General features: G+C 52.4%; 2 protein-coding genes across 3 annotated transcripts in view; one reads left to right on the plus strand and one right to left on the minus strand.

Moving 5' to 3' along the window:
• Positions 1-738: 738 nt before the first annotated feature.
• MTHFD2 (methylenetetrahydrofolate dehydrogenase (NADP+ dependent) 2, methenyltetrahydrofolate cyclohydrolase) lies at positions 739-9,824 on the plus strand. The gene is made up of 8 exons (XM_057402585.1): positions 739-897; positions 4,183-4,367; positions 5,217-5,339; positions 5,770-5,922; positions 6,010-6,117; positions 6,689-6,781; positions 7,965-8,090; positions 8,943-9,824. The coding sequence occupies exons 1-8, from the start codon at positions 812-814 to the stop codon at positions 9,080-9,082; spliced, it is 1,014 nt and encodes a 337-aa protein (XP_057258568.1). The 5' UTR covers positions 739-811; the 3' UTR covers positions 9,083-9,824.
• Positions 9,825-12,157: 2,333 nt separating this feature from the next.
• SLC4A5 (solute carrier family 4 member 5) overlaps positions 12,158-12,775 on the minus strand; it is a 29,425-nt gene continuing 28,807 nt past the window's right edge. For both annotated transcript variants that reach the window (XM_057402574.1, XM_057402575.1), the window contains one exon: positions 12,158-12,469. In XM_057402574.1, the coding sequence (XP_057258557.1) occupies positions 12,304-12,469 (166 nt within the window). In that variant the 3' untranslated portion in view covers positions 12,158-12,303. The remainder of the gene's footprint in view (positions 12,470-12,775) is intronic.

Below are 12,775 nucleotides of genomic sequence, written 5' to 3' on the forward strand. Positions count from 1 at the left end.
CTGCATCAGTCTAGGCACTTCCAAAAATGCTTTCCTATGGGTCTGGGGCCCCAGGGCCCCCTTCTCATGGCACAGGACACAACCCAACAGGCCTAAGGACCCCGCTATAAGCATGGACAGGCTTTCAGGGACTGGGGTTCCCACAGAGTTCCTTCCAGGTTTTCTGCAGCATCTTTAGGCACTGAAGCTGCTCTAAGGTCTCATCTTCAGGAGCCTTCTCTTCTCCAGGCTGACCCAGCCCAGCTCTCTCAGCCTGGCCCCAGAGCAGAGCTGCTCCAGCCCTTGCAGCATCTTCGTGGCCTCCTCTGGACTTGCTCCAGCAGCTCCAGGTCCCTCTGCTCTGATCCCTATCCCTACCCCTATCCCTATCCCTATCCCTGTCCCTATCCCTGTCCCTATCCCTGTCCCTACCCCTGTCCCTATCCCTGTCCTTATCCCTATCCCTGTCCCTATCCCTATCCCTGTCCCTATCCCTATCCCTATCCATGTCCCTGTCGCTATCCCTATCCCTGTCCCTATCCCTATCCCTGTCCCTGTCCCTGTCCCTATCCCTGTCCCTATCCCTGTCCCTGTCCCTGTCCCTGTCCCTGGACCACACTCCAGACCCAGACCCAGACCCTCGCCTCAGGCTCTCTTGCCCACTTGAACGAGCGCCCGCTCCGCCCGCCCCTTTCCCTCTCCTCCGCCACTCAACTCTCTCCTCCGCGCCGCTCGCCGCGCTGATTGGCTCCCGCCGGCCGCGCTATATAAACCGGCGGGTCGCACGGGCTGTGTCACTACCACTCCCGGTCGCTCGCTGCCCGCTGCTGCCATGGCAACCGCGCTGTGCCCGCTCCGCGGCCTGGCGAGCTCCGCGCTCCGGCCCCGCGGCCGCCGCATCCACCTCAGCGCGCCCAGGTACGGCCCGGCCCGGCCCGGCCCGGGGTCGGTGTGTGAGGAACCGGGGCCCGCCCGCCTCTTCTGCCCAGTCCCGGGGTGCGGAGGGATGAGGGAGGGGGGGCCCCGGTTCCCCATCGCGGTTCCCCGTTGCCCACCGGGTGAGGGTAGGGCCCCGTCTCGCCGCTGCCGGCACTGGGGGATGAATGGGGCGGCCCCCAGCGGCCGCGCCGGGCAGTGCAGGCTGATGAAATCCCGCTGCCGCCTTGCATGGGATGCTCCGGGCATCCATTCCCCGGGCATCCATTCCCCGGGCAGGGGGCACCGGCTCTGCCCGGCACCCCCCCCCCCGCCTCCGGGGACCCGGCTCACCCCGCGTGTACGGGGGGTGAGAGGGACCAGAGTCCCCCGAGCATCCCGCCTGTGCCCCACCTCATCTTCCCCTCCGTGGGGTTTGATCTAATGCAGTGAAGCAGCCCTGGAGGGAGCTGTTCCCTGCTCTAAGCACGGCTCTGACTTTGGCTTCCCTCGAGCTTATGAGGGGAAGATGCTGCTCCCTGCCCTCCGGGCAGCCCGGTCTCGGGGTTATAGGAAAATCCAGGCTCTTGGTATGAGGTGGTTCTGATATTATGATTTCTCCTTGTGCTTGCCAGGCATTCGTAATAATTCCTTTTAGATGAGAGTAGACATGCATAAGAACTAGAGAGCCAGTGGGCTCTGCTGGCTTGGGATGGGTTTTTACTGGTTGCTGTTAGATAGGTTTCAGTGGATGATTGCTGTTAAGGATGAAGTAATGTTTAATTCCCTGTAAATGGGGAGAACTACATAATTGCATAGGGCAGGGATTAAAAACGCACAGAGGACCATAGAATCCCAGCCTGGTGTGGGTGTGAAAGGACCCTAAAGCTCATCCAGCTCCAACCCCTGCCATGGGCAGGGACCCCTTCCACTGGAGCAGCTTGCTCCAAGCCCCTGTGTCCAACCTGGCCTTGAGCACCGCCAGGGATGGGGCAGCCACAGCTTCTCTGGGCACCCTGTGCCAGCGCCTCAGCACCCTCACAGGGAAGAGCTTCTGCCTAAGAGCTCATCTCAGTCTCCCCTCTGGCAGGTTCAAGCCATTCCCCTTGGCCTGTCCCTACAGGCCCTTGGCCAAAGCCCCTCTCCAGGTTTAGGCACTGGAGCTGCGCTCAGGTCTCCCCTTCAGGAGCCTTCTCTTGTCCAGGCTGCCCCAGCCCAGCTCTCTCAGCCTGGCTCCAGAGCAGAGCTGCTCCAGCCCTCGCAGCAGCTCTAGGTAGGCAAAACACTTCCCTACTTCTCATGTGTCTATCCTGGAGCAGTTGTTGCAGTGGTTCTCCCTGGTGGCAGCTGTCCCCAGAGCTCCAGGGTCAGCATTGTACCTAGAGGAGGTCAGAAGACAGCAGCATTGAATTTAATGTGGGAACCTGTGCATGAAGCAGGTGATGGAGTTTTAAGGAGAAACTGCAGCAATTTACTTGCTCCTGTTCAATGTTGTGTTGCAGGGAGGGTTGGAACCACGACTGGTATGGTTGGGCTTTCCTCCCGTGGGTCAGTTGTCTCCGGGATTCCTGTGGCAGGCTAAATAGGTTGTAGTGCTGATGCATCCTGCTTGGGGATTGCCTCAGAAGTGATTCTTTGTGATTTGGGAAGGTCCCATGCATGACAGGGTAGCTTCCCAAATCACAAGGAATCACAGTAATGCTTCTGTGAGCATGTTTGCTCCAGCTCAGAGCTGAGAGCAATTGGGCAAGTGACTAAGGTGCTTGTCATGAAGCCTTGCCGGAAGGCAAGATGTAAATATGAGGTCTAGAAGTGAAGCTTGCAAAGGCAAATCCTCTCACAAAGGGATTACTGAATGAGAATGATGCTCAAGTAAGAGTCACAGTGATAACCTACAGAAAAAGAGCCAGGCATGAGCAGTGTGAGCAGTCTGTTGTGACAGGGACTGGCCATCTATAGGTCAAGGCTTTCTATATCCTGCAGGGTGTCCAGTTGCCTGGAATATATTTGACAGTGACTGGATATTCCCGTTTCTAATTTAGAAATGTACGTGAGGAACTGCTCTGACATTGTTCAGATGGGCAAACGTCCCTTCTACTCCAGACAGACACTGGCGTCTGTTGGAGGGGGTGAAACCACGTACCCCAGCTCAGCTTTAACAGCCTGAAGACACAGCTTGAGAGGAGAGGGTGTGAGGTTGGCTGTGCAAGGTGTGTGCTGTGCTAGATGATCGGACTTGCCAAGGAATCTGTGTGGGACGAGGATCTCTGGGAGCAGCGCTCCATACGGAAGTACGTCACACTGTGCCTATGCCAGAACTTTTCCATAGACCTCTTCAGTGGGGGAAGCTCCACTGGAGTGAGTTCTGCTTTTTGTGAGTCCGTTGTAGTGAAGCTCTCATGCTTTCACAAGGAATGGGTGGCTGTCTTTCTAAAAATGGCAGCTGTTGAGACATGTGCCAGGAAAACGATGCGCACAGACTCTAGCAGAGAAGAGCGTGTGTGCTTTCAGGCTGCACGAATAAGCTGATTCCTCTAGCAGCCTTGTTTGCAGAGCCCAGCTTTGGGCGTCTTTAAACTAAGGCTGAAATGTGCGGCTTGACATTATTTAGCAAAAAGTTGCAGAGGGCTTGTACAGAGCTCAGGGAAACTTCACCTTGTGTCCAGCTCTGGGGCAGCAGCACCAGAGGGACCTGGAGCTGCTGGAGTGAGGCCAGAGGAGGCCACAAAGATGCTGCAAGGGCTGGAGCAGCTCTGCTCTGGAGCCAGGCTGAGAGAGCTGGGCTGGGGCAGCCTGGACAAGAGAAGGCTCCTGAAGGGGAGACCTGAGAGCAGCTCCAGTGCCTGAAGGGGCTGCAGGAAAGCTGGAGAGGGGCTTGGGCCAAGGGCCTGTAGGGACAGGCCAAGGGGAATGGCTTTAACCTGCCAGAGGGGAGACTGAGATGAGCTCTTAGGCAGAAGCTCTTCCCTGTGAGGGTGCTGAGGCGCTGGCACAGGGTGCCCAGAGAAGCTGTGGCTGCCCCATCCCTGGCAGTGCTCAAGGCCAGGTTGGACACAGGGGCTTGGAGCAAGCTGCTCCAGTGGAAGGGGTCCCTGCCCGTGGCAGGGGTTGGAACTGAATGAGCTTTAAGGTCCTTTCCAACCCAAACCAGGCTGGGATTCTATGAAGAGAGCCTTTTCTGCCCTGACTTGCTGTTTGCATCTGCTTTTCCTGGTTTGTGTTGCCCAGAGCTTGGGTTTGAAGGTCTGAGGGGCACTGACTGCTTTCGTAACACCTTACTTGTTGCAGCAATGATGCGGTTGTGATCTCGGGCAGGAAGCTGGCCCGGCAGATCCGGCAGGAAGCCCGTCACGAGGTCGAGCAGTGGGTAGCAGCTGGAAACAAGAGACCTCACCTCAGCGTTGTCCTCGTGGGGGAGAATCCAGCGAGTCACTCCTATGTGCTGAACAAAACCAAAGCGGCTGCTGACGTTGGTATGTCTGTGCTCTGCTCTGCTAAAGCAGAGCTACTCACTGTTCCATCTCACTTTAGCTGATGCTGGATGCTGGGAGAAGCTTTCTGGGATGTCTCCATCTGGCAGCTTTCCACCTCAGCTCTATGGCAGTTTGTTTGGCCCAGCATTTGCTTTATGACTCTTCTGGCTGCCTTCTTTGTACTGGGATGGAGTTAGTAAACACGGTTCACGTGTTGTGATGGGGCAGCATCAAGCTCTGTAGTTTGGATTTGCAGTTCTCCTATGGCCATATAAAACACAGGCAAGGCTCCAATTTGCTGCCTTTCCTCAGCTGCCTGAGATGCAGTTGTCATTTAGCAGCCTTAACACCCTCTGAGTCCTTCCAGTCTTGCAAGCTGAGGCCCTGCTTGGTGTTGAGCCAAGTGTGCTTGTGGAGAAAATGTGCTGAAAGGGGTTGGGATAAGATATGGTTTATTTTTCCCTTTAGTTCTGTGCTGCTGAAGCCTTGTGGAGCTGAGGTTTTTGAGGCTAACATCCCCCTCCTGCTGTGTCCAGAGGGACCATAGCACGTGTGGCTGCACCTTCATCATTGCACCCTTTGCCTAGGTTGAAGTCCTGCCTGCACTCAGAGGGTCTCTGTTCTCAAATAGTCCTTTCCAGGTCATTAGACTGACACTAATTGTCCTTACCCATAACTCACAAGACTTGGCAAGGTGTCCAGCCTGGAAGGTACTTATTGTTACCCAAAGCATACAGTCCTTGGTGTGTAGAGCAGGGAAACCTGGCAGCTTAAACCACATGGATTAAGGAAGTTGCTCTCCCACTTGTGCACAAGTGATTCTCTAACATGGGACTTCTGGTTGCACAGGTATCAGCAGTGAAACCATCCTCAGGCCAGCTTCCATTACTGAAGAGGAGCTCCTGGATTTGATCAGCAAACTCAATAATGATGCCAATGTGGATGGCCTGTTAGTGCAGCTTCCTTTACCTGGTGAGTAGCTACACTTCCACGCATTCCTTTTTTACATAAAGCTTTTAAGAGACTGTATGTGCCAGGAGTAGCAGCATAGGGGCTATCCTATGCCATGAAGGGTGGCATCCTGCTATGATGTAGCTTAAAGAAGTTGATGCAGCTACTCTCTCACATGAGTTAAGCTGCTGAGGGTCACAGCCATCTATTCTTGTGTAGGGAGTATCAGCTTCCAGAGTCAGAAGCATGAGGCTGCCTCAGCAATGCTGAGATCTCAAAGTGGTTCCAGTCCCCTTCTGCTGGGAGCTGTAGCCTTGTGCTTGCTGGAAGTCTTGAGCAGCTTCAAGGCTCCAAACCCAAGGAGCTGGTGCAGCAGGTCAGGGCACTGGCTGACTGCAAAAAGCAGCTTCTTGGCTGATCCCTAGGGTTCAAGCTTTTTGTTTTCTTCCAGAACATATTGATGAACGCAAGATTTGCAACGCTGTGAGTCCAGACAAAGATGTTGATGGCTTTCACGTGATAAACGTGGGGCGCATGTGCCTTGATCAGTACTCCATGCTGCCAGCCACCCCCTGGGGAGTGTGGGAGATCATTAAGAGGACTGGTAAGTTGCTACTGCTGCAGTATTTAGCTGCTGTCTGGTGTAACTCCAGCTTGTCTTTGTTTTAAGACTCCACTTTCTCCTTTGCAGGCATCCCAACGCTGGGGAAGAACGTAGTGGTGGCTGGCAGGTCGAAGAATGTGGGCATGCCCATTGCCATGTTGCTGCATACAGATGGCAGGCACGAGCGCCCAGGAGGTAGAAGCTTGGTGGCCTTGGAGCCCATGTGCCAGGCAGCTGCAGAAGGAAGCCTTCTGCCTGTCACACTGTCCTCTTGAGGCTCTGAAAGTGGTCCCAGGAACACTTTAGGGACTCTGGCCCATCACAGCATAGTTGTCCTAGAATGGTTTGGGTTGGAAGGGACCTTAGAGCTCATCCAGTTCCACCCCTCTGCCACGGACAGGGACACCTTCCACTAGAGCAGCTTGCTCCAAGCCCTGTCCAACCTGGCCTTGAACACTGCCAGGGATGGGGGCAATCTCTAAGATCTCCCCTTAAGGAGCCTTCTCTTCTCCAGGCTGCACCAGCCCAGTGCTCTCAGCCTGTAGGTCTTGTAACGTGTCAGAGCCTTCTTCAGTGAGTCCTTGTCCTCTTCCGTGCCACATCCCTCCCTCTGACTTTGGAGGCTGTTCCCTGGGAAACAGCCTGTTCCATCAGGCTCTGATGTTCCTGATAAACACACGTGTGTCTCAAAAGGGAAGATCTAGAGATGTGGCTGGGTTTGGGCGTTACATGTGAATTAAAGCTCCATGTATCCACTCTCTTGCAGGTGATGCCACAGTCACAATATCCCACCGCTACACTCCCAAGGAGCAGCTGAAGCAACACACTATCCGTGCCGATATTGTGGTAGCAGCAGCAGGTAAGACCTGACTCTGACAGCACAGACAAGGTGCTGAGGGTGAGGACTTCGAGTGAGGGGATGTTTGAGCCAGTCAGTTGCTCCAGGCCTTCACCACAGGATTCACACATGTGTTCTTAGAAGCAGAGCTGCTTGGAGCCTTTGGAAGTGCAAAGTAACATCTGGCAGGAAGGCTTTGGTGTGCCAACACCTGATCAAATCTAGAGAACAGCTATAGACAGGCTGTTATATATGTGGACAGCTCTGTATTTCTGTGGGAGGAGGGAAAATAATGCCAAGATAGGATCCGCTTACCTAGACACGGTCAAATGCTGAGGGACAGATGCTGTGCTGTCTTCAGAGCACAAGGACTGCTTGGAGGCAGCTCATCAGCAGGGCAGTTGAGCTGGTTTGGGGTGTCTGTGTGGGAGCCTGTGGGGAGGGAGGAGAGAAAACGTGGGTTGGAATGTGTATGGAGACAAGGTGCTGGAAGGATAAGGAGTGGTGTTGGAGGTGTCAGTGCATGTCCTGATGGCAGAAGTGCTGCTGGCAAGTAGGATACGTTCATAATCAAAGGGTGGCAGAGCAAAGGAAGGCTTGTGTTAGAGTTAACTAAGCAAGAGTGGAATAAGCTCCCAGCTCAGTCCTGAGGCAGCAGTATCTGGCAGGACCAGATAAACACACTCTTAACCTGAAAGCGTGGCTTAGCTGCAAGCTGCTGCTCCCACCCCTATCTCCCTGTCAGGCTGTGGTTTTTACAGCCCCAGGGAGAAGCCTGTGGGCTGTGGTGGCCTTGGACACTGCTTCAACTTGCTGACCTAGTGCAGGGGTGAAAACACTGCTGGAGCTGCATGAACAAACACAGCCACAGACTTCAAATGCAGGCTTTAGGGTTTCAGCTTGGAGAGGATGCTTTGGTCCCAGTTGCTTTGCCAGAACTCTTCCCTGGGGGTGAATTCCAGCTCTGAGGTTATCAGTAAACTGCTCACATTCCTGATGGAGCCAAACATCACTAGCTCGGGGTTGTGGAGCTGGGTGTAGAGATGCATTTTGTGGGATCATTTAGGTTGGAAAAGTCCCTTAAGATTGAGTCCAACTGCTTTGTGAGGCAGGAAGACCCAGGTGGGTCAAAAGAAGGTGAACATAGGGTGAGAGGAACATATTGAGCTCCACCATGAGTCTGTGATTCTGTCATCCCTTGCAGGCATTCCCAATCTGATCACAGCTGATATGATCAAAGAAGGAGCTGCAGTTATTGATGTGGGAATAACGAGAGTGCAGGATCCCATCACTGCCAAACCCAGGCTGGTTGGGGATGTGGATTTTGAAGGTATGGAAAGGCTGTGGCTGGTTTTTTTGAGCATTGAACGTTTATGGTGGGGAGGAGAAGGTCCTGATTGATGTGACTGAGCTGATGCAGTAGGATGCTTGCGTTCCCTTGCTTGCTGCATCCAATATTGTGCCATAAAATCAACTAGTTTGGAAAAGACCTTTAAGCTCATCCAGTTCAACGGGCAGCCTGTTCCAATGCCTGAGCACCCTTTGGGGAAGGAATTGTTCCTCAGCTCCATCTAAACCTGCCCTGGTGCAGCTTGAGGCCGTTTCCTCTTGTCCTGTCACCTCTTCCTTGGAGAAGAGACCAACCGCACCTCACTACAACCTCCTTTCTGGAGAGGTTGCAGAACTTACCCTCTGGCTGCTGTTCACCACTGTAGTGCCCAACATGCTGTTGTGATGAGCCCTGTGCCTCCAGCTGCCTGCTGAAACAACAGGAGCCTCCTCCTGGAAGAACAAGAGAGGGAAAAGGTTGAAGTTTTATTAGTTCTTTACTGTGGCTGCCTCCAGGGACAATTCCGAAGCCCACATCTAGTCTTGGACTTGATATTTCTCTGCTAGAAATCTAGCTGTTAGACCTTGCTTTTCACTTTGCCCCCAGCTTGGGCTTTGCAGTTAAGCTTGGGCAGTAGCAGGGATGGACAGTTTGGTGTGGGGGAAAGTCCACCTTGAGAAACTCCTACTCTTTAGCTGGTCCTAGAATCACAAACTGGTTTGGGTTGGAAAGGAACTTAAGATCATCTAGTTCCAACGCCCCTGTTCATGTTAGATTGGTCACAGCTTCATGCTGGCCAGCCAGCTTGGGAAGCATTGCTGACTCGTGTGCTCCTGTCTTCCCTTCCTGCAGGGGTGAAGAAGAAAGCCAGCTACATCACCCCAGTCCCAGGGGGAGTTGGGCCCATGACTGTTGCCATGCTGATGAAGAACACCATCATCGCTGCCAAGAAGCTGTTGAAACCCAAAGAGCTGCAAGCATTAACAGTATAATAGGGGGCTCTGCTTAGCCCTGAACATCACATTCCAAACTGACTCCCAAGCAGGCCGAGAGAAGAAAATGCAATATATTTATTGTATTGGAAGTGGAATTTCCTATTCTGGAGTCATAGATGTTTATTGGAAGCTGAAGCACATGCACGTTAGTTGTATGAAGGTGTGAGTATCTACACTCCTGGCCTACTCGTGCTAGCAAAGCTGCTTTACAGTTAAGTGAGCTCTTCTGGGAGCTGGTCCTGCTCTTGCAGGGCTGGGATTAGGATCCTGGGAGCTCAGCGTGGCGTTAGCAATCCCGTGGGATGTAGAGCACTGCTCCATAGTGCAAAAGCAACAGCTCTGTGGTCCTGTCCTCACAAAATGCTCAGTCTCCTGGTGTTTGACTTATGCTGAGGTCTTCTCAATGCTGGATGTTTAGTGTGAGTTAAGCTCTTCTGTAAGGGAAGTTACTTGAAGAAGATAAAATGAAAAGCCATATCTCTGTTCTCAGCCTGTGCAGGGCCCTGGGCAGTGGTGGATCTGTTGTAACATGTTATTAGTGTGCGGCTAAGCTGGATTTTGGTTTTGCTATTTGAATGGTGACTTTTTAAAGCCTTTTTTTCTAACCAAAGAACGAGATGGGGCTGTTGGTGTGTTCCCTGGGCACACAGGAAGCTGCCTGGGCTCTTGTGAAGTGTTGCAAGTGCTTAGTGAATGATGCAGGCTGGCTCTAAATAAAGTGTGGTAAGGTAAAAAAGCCCTGCTTGTGTCCTAGGATTATTCCTAAGTCTCCTACTTCTCCCAAAAGCAGTTTATTAAGGCACTTATGGGGTGAGCTTCCTCCAGAGCAGGGTCAGGTCTGGCTTTTCCCTTAGTTTAGCTGAGACACAACTGCTCTACGCATCAACATGATGCACAAATAAGATGATCTTGTACTTTCATGCCTGAACAAAGCCCATTCTGCTTCCTGACTCTGTTTCCTAACAGGACAGTGTAAACTTCACCCTCCTAATGAGTAGTTTGCAAGCTGTGATTACCCACTGAACATTAACCTTACCTGAGGTTGCGATGCCTTGGGCAGGATGGAAAACTTCTTGCATGTGTATTTGTGGGCAGTGAGGTAAGTCTTGGATTCCTTCCTCTTCACTTAAGTCATAGACTCCTTCCTCTTCACATATTCCCTGGAAAGGTTGATCCCACCTTCCCAGGAGCAGGAAAGGTTTGTTGTGATGCTAAAGGGCTGTTGCTGGAGGCACCTGAGGAAGAAACTAACCCTCTATAGGGAAAAGCACTGAGAAAAACACTGAATATGGGGAAGGGAAACTGAAGTTGAAGGGCTCTGCACCAGTAACACCGAGAGACTCATTGAAACGAGGTTTATTGGGTTGTATCACCGATAAATACAAAATGACTACAGTGGTACAGCAGCAAGGGAGTAAGTCTGAGATGCTCTGCTTTTTCATATACAAAAAGTATTAACCCACGTGTGAACCATGTGAAATGGACCAATTCAGTCAAGCTGGATGCTGGAGGGGCTTCAGCTCTGCTCTTGGAAACATCTACCAGCGTCCACAAAGCCTGTTTGGAGCTGATGGACTGAATGAAGCAAATTAACCTGGTTGATTAAAATCTTAAGCCTACCTGTACCACGCTTCAGCTACCACACAGGAGTACAAAAATGCTACACAAGAGACACAATGTGCTCAAGTTGAAATAGTTCTTTTAACGTCAGAGCTACGTGGCTCTCGCTTTAAGCAGTGCCAGGAGTAATACTGAGTTATCTTGCCACATCTCACCAGGAGGTGTACCTGAACCAGAACAAAAAGGGCTATAAATAGGAAATTGCCTTCAAGTCGTTGTTGGACTCAACTATTTACAGAGAACCAGGATCTGCCCAAGGTTCAGACCAGTTGAGATATTTAACTGGGGTCCCAGCCCCCCCTCTATGACTGGTATAAATGGCAGGGAGGCTGTTTCTGCTCAGGGGACGTGTTGGGGCTCTGTGAGGTTTGAAATAGAGGCAATGAGTAACTCCATGAGTAAAGGAAACGGATTTGAGGGTTCTTCAGAGCAGTGGTTCTGGCTTAGACCATGGAAGGAAAAACACCCTTTAAGAGCCTCGTCACCACTCTGATGCTGCTGGATAAAGGGGGTGAGAGTTGGGCAGCGCCAACCTGAGCTTGGTGCCTGCGCCAGCTCCTGACCTACTCCTTCCCTTCCTTTCCCAGAGGACTCAAAGGCAGCAGCGGGTGGGAAGAGCCCTTTGTGGAGCCAAAATGCCAATGGAGACTGACCAGGGGAGCTGCTGGATGTGACCTGAAAGCACGGGGAGGAGGGATGTGTCTCCGGTGGGATAACAGCTTGGACATGCCATCAGAGGAAGAGATAGAGCGGATACCAAGCCCAGGGCCAGGGACTGCTGCAGTGAGGACATGGGGATGGGTGACCAACCAGCTTCACTGCAGCCACCATTCCCATTTTCCAGTAGAAACCATGCCCCGCTGCCTGCAGAAACCATTCCTGATTCCCTGCAGCAAGCAAAGCCCCGTTCCCTGCCCTGCTCTCCCTCCGTAGCCCCTGTGGTGTTGCCTTCAAGCAGCAACAACCTTAAACCCGAGCTGCTTTTCCTCCTTTCTTTACCAGGCCAAAGCTCCTTTCTGACCCTGCCAGGCCTCCTCACCCTCATCCACCCTGGCATGAGCACATCTGGGTCCTTCCCGCATCCCTACTACCACATTGGGAATGCCGTGCACGGGAAGGGATTCCCATTGCCATGGCCTGGACCAGTGGCCTCCTGCCCACACAAAGCCTGATGCACCATCTCCTTCATGGAACAAGACTCCCCAGGAGCCGTGTTGTGATTCCAGGGATTGGGGAGCAGGGGTGCACACTCCTTCTTCCTCCCTACACCAAAACCCCCCTCAAAACCATCCCCCCTTCCCCATACATGCTCCCACAGTCCCGGTCATCAGCAGCTTTTCCAGCCCTGGAGCGAGTAGAGGCTGAAATCTCTGATTTCACCTTTTCAGCCCCATTTCACCACCAGTGGGGATGAAAGAGAGGAAATTCCACAACACACTTAACCCATGACACTAAAAACTACCAGAGCAGCAGATCCCTGGGGCCACCGGTCTCCTTCTTCTCACATAGAAAAATAAGCCCAATTTGCTTTATATATATATATGAATATAGAAATATCTATATATATATATAAATGGCAGCAGGAGTGCAGCGTGGGGTTATAGCGTGGTCTCACTGCCCATGTCCCGAGGTTGTTTCTCAGTGTCGGTGTCCTCATAGTCTGATTCCATCTCTATCTTCACCTGGGGCACGGTGCAGATGGGGCTTCGGGAGTAGTTAAAGGCAGGAGATGATGGGCATGAAATCTTCAGGTGAAGTGTAATACTGAGGAGGAGGAGGAGATGGGGAAGTGAGCATCCAGGAATGAGTATTCCCATCCCAAAGCTACCCCAGCACCCTCAGGATGATGCTACCACCAGTAAAACCTCATAAAGATATGGTGGTTTGCTGTTAATATGTACAAGCCTAGAACATGCAGCTGAAGTGGAGAATAATCCCAAGATTTCAGGATTTAGGTGAACATCTCAATCCTAAAAATCCCTGTGGCTGTTGCCCAAGTGGCATTTTTAGTGCTCTAAACCCTCTGGTGTCAGGCTTGGGATGCTCCATCCCACTCAACCCCACTCCCAA

This window comes from Pezoporus wallicus, unplaced genomic scaffold, assembly GCF_028554395.1.
Source record: "Pezoporus wallicus isolate ANWC-B61680 ecotype Strahan unplaced genomic scaffold, APGP_CSIRO_Pwel_v1 contig_2348, whole genome shotgun sequence".
Classification (NCBI taxonomy): Eukaryota; Metazoa; Chordata; class Aves; order Psittaciformes; family Psittacidae; genus Pezoporus; species Pezoporus wallicus.

Excerpts from the sequence above, each read along its gene's own strand:
- MTHFD2 (XM_057402585.1), top strand. The coding sequence starts at position 812 with ATGGCAACCGCGCTGTGCCCGCTCCGCGGCCTGGCGAGCTCCGCGCTC. Across the intron at positions 898-4,182 it reads ATCCACCTCAGCGCGCCCAG|CAATGATGCGGTTGTGATCT; the intron begins GTACGGCCCGGC and ends TACTTGTTGCAG. Across the intron at positions 8,091-8,942 it reads TGGGGATGTGGATTTTGAAG|GGGTGAAGAAGAAAGCCAGC; the intron begins GTATGGAAAGGC and ends CCCTTCCTGCAG.